Raw genomic sequence first — 10960 nt, forward strand, 5'->3', positions numbered from 1 at the left:
TAATTTTATTGTTTTTTTAGTGTTTTAATATCAATTTATAACTTATTTTCTTATACATTTTTGTATGTATGTGGATATAAATTCTAAATAAAGTTTCAAAATATGAGTTGCGACATCCGGAAAAACGAAGAGAGAAGAGGAAAGAAATTCGCCGTTGAATTTTTAAAAATAATAAAATATTAATTTAAAATATAAGCAGTTCCTCAATTTAACATACCCCGATTTAACCGATAAACAAATTTTAGAGCGCACTAAAAGGTTAGAATGCATTCGTTTTAACTAATTTTCTGCAATTGCCGACACTTCTCCTCCCAATTAACGCGTTAAATCTAGGGCCTATATTAAGATTTATTATTTAAATAAATTTTTTATTAAATGATATAAAATCTCCAAATTAATTTTTTAACATTTTTTTTTTCTTTCGAGGAAAGCTGTACGATGTCAAGATATATAAATTTATTCATTTTTAATTAGAAGAGAAATGGGGAAGAAACTATTTCCTATTGAATACTAGACACGTTTTCATCTTCTGTACTGATTTATTTTTTAAATATGTGCCAATCACTCCAAAAAAAAAGAAAAGAAAAGAAAAAAAAGAATTCCTTCTTCTCCTTCTTCTCTCTTGCAGCTAGGAAAGTGTAATAAGTCATTTCACACTCTCTCCATTGTCAACAGGCACGAGTATCTACCGGATGTATTATCACCTACATCAAATTCAGGAAATGTTTTGTAAGTGCAGAGATGAGATGCTCTAGGAGTAACCATAGCAACACGTGCAAATGCCAAAGTAGAGGAAAAGAAAGATCACTTCTCGCATCTTTCTTTATAGTTCAATAAATGTGCNTTTATAAGATTAAAAAATATATATATATATGTATATAGGGCCTGTGTATAAATTATTCAAACTTAAATCCTCATTTTAATTACAATTTTTTTTTAGTTCCCTTTAAAAATAAAGTAAATTGTAATTAAATGAGGTTAATTCAATATATAAAGTTAAATTTATTACAGATTTTTCTTATCAGGAAATAATATATATTATGAGATTTTAAATGAAATTTTCTTCCATAGATCATAAAAGATAAGTAGAGAAAATCCATTTTCTAATGATTATAATACGTAAAACGATTAAGTAATATCACTTCTTTAATGACATATTCATTTCTCTACCATTAACATATGCAATAATTTTCTTTTCTAAGCGATTAAAATCATTATTCAAGTTAAATGTGTTTTGGAAAATATTTCATGATTACTCGAGTAATAATACTTACTTAAAACAAACATAAATTTGAATTACAATTGTTATTCTTTCTCTCTAAGAAATATATCTCTAAATGTACCACCTTATACGCTATATACGAATATAAATATTGTAGTGACAGTGACGCGCAAGAATACAATGGATGTTCAACGTGTCGAAATGGAGGAATGAACTTATTTGTTTAGTAAAGAGGGAAAAATAAAAGAATAATATTAAAAAAAANCCCCCTTCAACGTAGTATCGCCCCTTCAATAAAACCGTTACGTAGTATCGCCCCCTTCACTTCAAAATTCCGATGCCGTGGACCAGGGCTAACTCCAAATTCGTACTGCATTGAATAGACTAGTGACTAGTGTAATGTTATTTGTTTAATTATTGTACGATATAACGAATAAAATATTTAATTAATCTTAATATAATGTTTAGCTATATCGCCCAGAAAATTGTTTTTCGCCCCCCAAAATATAAATTGTTACAAATCGTACCCTCAACATGGAAAAACGCCCACATGGGGTCGATATCGCCCCCGTTGAGAAACACTGCTGTAGGCCTATAATATATAACATGGTTAATAATATTCCCTAAATATTAGGTTATACAGTATTTATGAAAAATATACCCTGATATTTAAGCAATGTTTTCTATAAATGGTTAGGGAACTTTTTGTTTAAAGAAAATTTCCACAGATAACAAGAAAATAATTTTAAAAATTCCCTAAATTTCTCGATAATAGGGAATTAAGAAAATTAGTAGGATCGGACGAAATTTTATATTGTTTTCTTTATAATTAAAACATTTTTCTTGAAATTTCCTTAAATATTTTTAAATATGAAAAACTTGCTATTGTTTGGCAGTTTAGACTTTTATATTTTGATACTCTTTTCTTGTTTATATGTTAATAAGATGCAATATTTTATATTATTAATTAACTTAAACACGATTCCTGTATCGTTAATCTTGCACAGACACGAGTTTGTGTTGGTTAAATTTGCATGAACACGTTTTGGAAGGAATTTCAAATAAATCTAATGTTTTACATAAAATATTTTCTGTTTTCATACGTTTTTTTACAGAAGAAATATTCTTATTTTCTCTTGTAAAAGCTTATTGTTATCTTACAAAAACAAATTAAGTATGATAAAACTGTAAACAAATCATTTCTTACTACAAAAAGCCATCAGATAAACATACTTATATACCTTTATTTTAATGTTTATTCAGTGTTTTAATCGACAAGAAGATAACTACATCAATAATTTGTAAGCTTTTTTCCACTTTAAAAATCTTTATAACATAACATTTAATGCTTTATGATATCTTCTAAGTGCTAAAGTAAACTGGAATCATCACTACTTTCAAAATTAATAGATAAAAATATCTAAAAGGGGGAGAAAATCGATTTGGCTTTTACTAGTTTTGGTTGGAGCTCTTTTCTCACTTGAGACACACGCACGCACACACACACACACACACTCTCTCTCTCCTCTTGCAAGTTGATGTCGTATCAATTGATCAATATATCCCAGATTGATGGGGCGTGATGCTTAATGACACTTTCACAATATGATCCTACACACACCATCGCTGTTGTCCTTTAGATGCCGTTTGTCAACATTCCTTGACAATTTGGCTACTGTCATGGTTCGTATACTACCCGATAATGGTTGGGCTTTGCAACGTTGTTATTTCTTCAACGATTTTTCTATATAAATGTTCGTAAAGTGAAGAAAGAACATATTTCTATACCTTCAAAATATCGTTTCACTGTCGACATATGGTGTGATTTTTTCTAGAATATATAGTTTTTTGAAAATTTATTTTATATATTTAAATACGCGATACTGAAATGTTGTTGAAATTTTGCTTTATCTTATAGTTTATTTAGTAAAAAAGACCCTTTTTTTACGGTTATTTAGAATGTTTAGTAGGTTATTTTATAGCACGAACTAGTTTTAAGCAAGCTAAACATAAAATATATTCGAGAAAAATAGTAAGACATATTTAAAAACATTTATTGTCCTCTGCATTATAAATAAGATAGAAAGAATAAGAGATTAGAACGATGATTGGTTGTAGATAAGATTACTTTAATGACATTGGCTGATGAAATTGAAAGAGGAGGAGTTACGCCTGCTTGAATCTGTTTGTTTTCTTTAGCCTTATTAGATTAAAGAAAACGAAACAGGTTGCGAGATTTAATTATTATTAAATCATTATTGAATCTCTCAACCTTAATTTTTTATAAGGACTGCTTACAAATAACATTTTTTTCCCGCTTAATTTGATTCCTTATCACTTTTTGAAGTCATTATATTAGAGTTTCTCCCATATCTTACGCTTTATAGTGAAAAGTTCTATGAAATTTTTTCAACATTACTTTATCTACGAATAAATATAATAAAAGCTTTATAAAAAATTAAATATATTATAACTTTTTAAAAAATGATAAAAGAGATAGAATTAATCAAAAAAATATTTTTGAAACGTGTTCTAAATTCTACCTGTTATTGAATTTATGATTTATATTTTCTAATATAAACAACAGAGCTTTTCCTTCATATACTATACGCTTCAACATATAATTTATATATATTTCGTATCAATTATTCAACTGTAAGAAAATTGTCTCTTAAATGCGTATTGACTGATACTTGTATTTAAGGAAATGTTTTATCACAATTACCATTTTATAAATAATTCATTCTATAACTTATTCTTTATTCAAAATTATATTTTCTATCCTCGTCTTATTTACTCACGTTCATTTAAAATAATAAAATATACATGAGATAAACTCTTTTAGACTTCATAATAGAATATTATATATTTAAGTCAAGTACAGAATATCCTTCAGTAAATCATTCTCAGAACCTAAATAACGTTCACTTTAGGCTATTAACGAGCATTTATATGACATATTATAACTATAATTATTTAAATAAGCTGCTCAAACATCTTATAAACATGTAAATATTGCCTATAAGTGATGTAAATATTACACAAAAGTTTATTCTCCTTTTTTTTCTTTTTTTTTATTCTATAGGCATATCAACCAAAGTAGAGACTCCAGCAGAACCAGTGTTTGCAGAACCGATCCCAAATGTAACCGTTTCAGCAGGACGTCAAGTTAGCATTCCGTGTGTTGTGGATAACCTGGGAAGTTATAGGGTAAGCCTCAATTTAATGTCTCAGAGAGAGAACAATAGTTGCCTAAAGATAATCTAATAGCCATAATTCGATATATTGTTCCGAACACGTTGCAATAATCCAATTTTCGGGGTCCGTTCGTCAAAGATGGAGACTCTATTGTTATTTCGGTCTTCTATCCATTATTGTTAATTGACCTCATAAATGGATTGTGTCTTTTCACCAAGAAAAGCCTGTGTTAAGTCGATGTTTGTTCATTTGATTTGACTATTGTTATCAAGATACTGAATCACTCTTGCATACTTATATTAAATCAAATTCTTTTATAATGATTCGACTTGATCGGAGTGATAACAAAGTTCTGAATTCTGTCTTACTACAGAGAAAAGAATCTACTTTCAATGTAACATTTATGCCCCTATTGTCAAGAGTAATTTCCCAAAAGAATTGCTATTCTAAATGTATGTGCTCTTGAAATTTCGTTCCTTTTATTTCTATTGATTTAAAAAAAAAGTTACATAAAGTCCTGCAACAATACCTTTTTTAGATAGTTAAATAAAAATATATTAACTATAGGAACAGACTCAAGTATGTTAAAATCCTGTAATTATTAAATAAATAGACTAAATAAAAGCTTAATATTTACATAAAATAATTAGGATGGACCGAAAGTCAGTTAACCGTCTCTTCTCGTGTACTGTACAATACGCCTACATATCGGAATGTAAACCTGTTAAAGCAGTCGTAATTTACGTATTGAACTTTGAAGGATTTCATTTCAAGTTTGTAAGTAATTAAGTATTTGAACGAGGGAGCAATTTACTCTTGNAAAAAAAAGAAAAGAAAAGAAAAAAAAGAATTCCTTCTTCTCCTTCTTCTCTCTTGCAGCTAGGAAAGTGTAATAAGTCATTTCACACTCTCTCCATTGTCAACAGGCACGAGTATCTACCGGATGTATTATCACCTACATCAAATTCAGGAAATGTTTTGTAAGTGCAGAGATGAGATGCTCTAGGAGTAACCATAGCAACACGTGCAAATGCCAAAGTAGAGGAAAAGAAAGATCACTTCTCGCATCTTTCTTTATAGTTCAATAAATGTGCACGAAATATTACTCGTTTCCTATTTATGAAATTTCATATTGAAGCAAATAACGTCTATATTATTTAGTAACAAGAATTTATCATCGTCTTCCTTTTTTCCTTTCACTCCTTCCTTTGAAAATTTATACAAATATTGATCAAAATTTATGAATTTGTTTACTTTTTAGACTCTTATTTATTGTTATAATAATAAAAATAATAATCGGTAAATAAATTATAGAAATTTTAGACAGAGCAAAACCTGTGTAAAACGGAACCTGCCTAAACCGTGATAATTCAGTTTACACAGGTTTTATTGTATATGTAGGCAATAACAATAATATTTATACATAAGTTCGGGTAGGACTGAACACATCTAGCAATTAAGAATACAAAAATTATCATGGAATTATAAGAAAAATGAAATATTTTATTATTAATTTATATTAATTATATCTTAATTTATTAATATTATTTGTGTAAATCTATTCAAATATTCATATAGGATATATTAATTAAGATAAATTGTATGTAAAACTATATATATAAGTTATATAAAGGGTGGTCCAAAACTTAGTTAACCGCGTTCTGCATTCAAGTACAGTACATCTGTTAATGTGAATTGTAAATTGAGTTTATAACAGTATTTTCCTTTTTACAACATTAATGGAAACGTATGAATAAATATTAAATAACACAGTAATTAAATCTTTACAATGTTAACTGATTTTTGGGCCACCCCTTATTCGTAACGTTGAAAACAAAGCTCCGTTTACAGAAAAGTATTAATGTTATTTTATATATAAAATATTAATAAATGTAACGTAGAATTAATGATTTTTGATAGAATATAAGTGAAAGAAGGCTAAATTATTAAATATACGGAGTGGACCGAAAGTCAGTTAACCGTCTCTTCTCGTGTACTGTACAATACGCCTACATATCGGAATGTAAACCTGTTAAAGCAGTCGTAATTTACGTATTGAACTTTGAAGGATTTCATTTCAAGTTTGTAAGTAATTAAGTATTTGAACGAGGGAGCAATTTACTCTTGAAGTGGGTCAACTGACTTCTGAGTCACCCTATATATTAAAAGAATAATTAATATTTAATTTTACTTTCTTGGCTATTATATTCAATTTCCGAATCGATTATTCTTATAATTTATGCCATCGAGGACAATTTTCTCCTCGTATATTTCGAATTTCGCGAAATCTTCACCGTTTTCTCTCGATATAACGTTAATTAAGTAAATTATAAATCGTTAGGGTTTCATTAAATGACGTCAAACTCTTTCGTTTTATTAATAAAAGGGGGAGTTTTATCTACATATTTACGATCATTTTACTTAGGTATTATCAAGAAATTATATCCATACAACGTAACGATCAATGTCCAAACATCCTATACACACGCATATATTAAAGATACTAATCACACGAAGTATACCCTAGTTACATATCGCATGTAACGTTATCACTAAATATATAATATACTTAAATAGATATTAACAATATAAAATATTATTTGATAAGTTAATATTTACTTTATCATTCTACCATAGATTTGCTTAACTTTGATTATATTATTAGTACAGTAAAGGGGCTATTCTCTTAGCGCTGTTTGGTAATTACAAAGGGATATGTGTGTGGGACTACATTCGACTAAAGCTTAGTTGTATCAGGAGGATTTGGTCAGACTTCAGCAATGGTTTAGTGTCATGGCATGCCAGTAGGGAATGTACACTTCGCATCAGTCTGCTTAAATTAGATGAATTAAGACATTGGAGGGAGTAATTATTTCAGTGGAGTTCTCCTTAGTCACTATTCAATCTGATTGTCTTGCGTCTTCCCATCTTGTCTCAAGTGCCATTGTGTGATTAGCCAACTTCACCAACTCTCTTCAAATGTATGCTTCGTCGCTTGCTTAACACTGGAAATGTTACTAAATGACATCCTTGGTTAAATTGTCTTCAGTAGCCCCTATTTTCTCTGATAAAATATTCAAAATATATTCTACAACAAGTTTAAAATTAACTATATTTCTAAAACCTGTTCGAAGTAAATATACTTCAGACTTAATTTTATTCTGTTAACTTCTATATTTAATAATGGATTTCGTAGTACTTGTTATGGTATTTAAATAGTGAAGAACCCTCTTAAATTTACTGTTAAAATATTTAAATTTAAATATTTTAATAACTGATCGTGCACACTCGTGGATAAATTTTATAATTTAAAATTTAATTTTTTTTTGTTTTTTTTAGGTGGGAGTAAAATAATTTAATATATATTCATCACTTCAGTGTGTATATATGTAGTTTAAGCCGAAGCGTATAACTTATACAGTAGACGAAGCTTTTTTACACGTTTTAATCTTTAGTAAGAGTTTGATCAAGTGGTCCTCCCTGTGTGATTTAACCTTCTAAAACAGTGAATTTAAACTTAGATATTTAGATACCACTCACGTGTCAATGCAATTTGCTTGGTTTCTAGTCAAGCGAATTAATCCTGCTTACCACTTTCGCTTTTTCAACCTCAAACTAGTTTACTTAGAAAACAGGGGACAAGGAAATGAACTTTAGTGCAGAGCACTTGAGAAAGGAATTTAGAAATTAATTTCCTCTCATTGGGAGACTTTAGAAGTGTTACTTGACAGTGAGAGTTTCTACGCTGTAAAACATTTTCTTTACTTTTTTCTTTATCGTCTTCTCTTGACACCCTAGTTACTTGACACAAGCTATATGCGATGTGTCAAGTACGATTTAATAATTCTTAAAGGTACCTGAGTGAGGTGAGAATTTTATAATCACTTAATTGCCATAATAAGTCAATAGTTTATATATCTTTTACTCCCTTTTCATAATTTAATTTTCCAAGAAATCAACTTTTCAATTAAGTTTCAAACCTATTACTTATAAGAATTTCATCTTTTCTACAGAAAATATTGATGTTCATATTACTCTTCGGTAGATGAATAGTTCCTTTCTTAGAAGAGAATGCCTTCTTATTCTCCACTTCTATTAATTAAGCTCTATATGGAATCTATCAAAGGAAAACATCAACTTAAAAAAAGGTAAATTTCCTCTTCAATTAAATGAAGGCGGTAAGTTCAAAACCGACAACGTGTTAATAGATAGCGAGAGTGTTAAATGACATCTTTTCATGTCAACAATTACTAGAAAATATGTCAATAATCAAGCTAATTATGGATGAGTATCTCCATGGTTATAAACAGAAAGTAATTCATTGGATGAAGAAAAATAAATAATTAGATATTCTCGTGTAAATTCTCGTGTTTTTACATCATTAATATAATAATTAATTATTTAATAATTATTATAATTCAAAGATTTAGTAAATTGTTGTAGAAAAAGGAGATAAAATATGATGTCACGACGATAGATCGTATGACACATTTTTAAATTCGTATGAACGATTGTTTTAAAGGGTTACTTTTGTACCTTCTTTTTTTTTGTTTGTATCAAGACTAATGACTAACAGAAGAAGAAAAGCTGACCGCTATATTAAAGGAGATTGATATGGTATCACTTTTGGAAACAAATCACAGAGTAGAAGATAGGTGACCAGCCCTCCAAGACTAAACCCCATTATTTTCTACTAGTATAAGAAAAACTGTCGTATCGACCTAAGAACTAACCGTCAGTTTGGCAACTTGACTGCTACTTTACCTTCCATTGTGCTTCTCCTCTTAAACAACATCAACCTTTATACTGTTCCTTTTCTAAATGGCCCTAGTAGTTTCTGTATTGGGGCGAAGAACGGAAGTTCTTAAAGATTTCCTTTCACTTCCTAACGATTAAACGTTTCTCTAGAAGCAGTTACGAGCTGATTAAACGAGGTTGACACATTTCTAGAAGTGGCATTTGATAGAATTTCTATTCTTTAAAACGAAAAAAAAAATGGAAGAATTTCTCTAAAATTTGACTCAGAAAACGTTGTTTTTTTATAATTATTAAAAACACAATCAATTTTATGACATTTCCAGATTATTTATCGTTGTATCGAGGATAAATGACTATAGCAATATAAACGGTATTAGTACCATGACATATACCATACACTAACCAATAAATCCTGCGATCTGTAATAGCGTAACATGAAAATCTCTATTAGGATAAATGAAAAAAATCACTATAACCTATGGAAAATAAATGAGGAAGAAAATCGAAAAAAATGTCATTACCGATCGATATTATTACTTATAGACTATATATATTATTAAAGATGTATGCCTATTATTCGTACTTGTAAGAAGTTATATATAAAGAATATATCAATTTTAGTTAGTAAATAAAACAAAAATACTCGATTAATTTATTAAATTTTGGTTAGTCAAACTAGTAATTCGGTCAAGTGAATTACAACTTTATTTTATAGACATTTGTTGCAGTTATATTGATTTTAATGTAGCGGATCACATGAACGTTAAATTAATCTTGGTAATTTGAATAAGTACGGCTGTCTGCTTTGCTATTCATGTGTAGAAAGTTGATTATTCGCATTCGAGTAAGCATTTGAGGTCATTGAAAGTGTTTCCTTCAAGAGCGACGAAGCGAACAATTCCAAGATGACAGCAGAAGAAACCTCTCTAGAGAAAATAATGGAAAACATCAGTACGATAGAAACAGGATATCCCGGGCGTTGTTTTCTATTTAGCTGTTTCAGCTCGCAGGAAATCCGTTGCAGTGAGCGGAATCCCGCTAGCTCAATACCTTTATCATCTGGTTTCACAGAAGTTGACATTCCAATTGTCCAAAGCAAGTGATCATAAGAAGACCGTTGGGAGAATTTCGAAACAGTCTGGCAAAGGAAGATACCGAGACCATTTATAGTTGTGGGATTTTTTCTTGTCATATCTATACTAGGGATATTGGATGAGAGATGAGCACTATTGGTGAAAAAACCTTAACAATAAATGAAACGTTTCTGAAGATATGTGATTGTCTGTAGTCACATTGCCTTATCGATACTCTACTAAACAACTTTTAACTTTAAAACTCTTATATAAAGCTTAAAAAATTAAATATTTTTCATTAAAAATTATACTTTTAATCTAAATTTCGTTAAATCAAACGAGAAAATCTTCAGAATCATCTCATCATTATACATTGGATATTTTTTTTTTTTTTAATTTCAATTTTAAAAACAAAGAGATTTACAAAACGCAATTACTTATTCGATTTTCTGTATGCAAAACATCAAAAATATTTTTATAATAAATGAAAAATAAATGCAAGATTTAAGTCGTTTAGTAACATCGTTACTGAATTGTATGCTTTGCAAATTAATGAAAGTTTGTTTCGTGTTCTCTACGAGATATTTCGTCGTCAAATTTCTCTTCACAGATGTGACATTCTAGTTCGGCTCCTTCAACTATCACTTCTGAAAATATTTCCAATTCTGGTAAATCTTCCAATTCGTTCATGTTTAAATATTCGTCTCTA

General features: G+C 29.0%; 1 protein-coding gene across 1 annotated transcript in view; it reads left to right on the top strand.

The window, feature by feature from the left end:
* Positions 1–10083: 10083 nt before the first annotated feature.
* LOC111639012 (lachesin-like) overlaps positions 10084–10960 on the top strand; it is a 45224-nt gene continuing 44347 nt past the window's right edge. Inside the window, exon 1 of the mRNA XM_023384793.1 lies at positions 10084–10273. Within this exon, the coding sequence (XP_023240561.1) occupies positions 10084–10273 (190 nt within the window). The remainder of the gene's footprint in view (positions 10274–10960) is intronic.

The sequence above is a fragment of the Centruroides sculpturatus genome, unplaced genomic scaffold, assembly GCF_000671375.1.
Source record: "Centruroides sculpturatus isolate CEXI.00-Female unplaced genomic scaffold, Cexi_2.0 scaffold90, whole genome shotgun sequence".
Taxonomy (NCBI): domain Eukaryota; kingdom Metazoa; phylum Arthropoda; class Arachnida; order Scorpiones; family Buthidae; genus Centruroides; species Centruroides sculpturatus.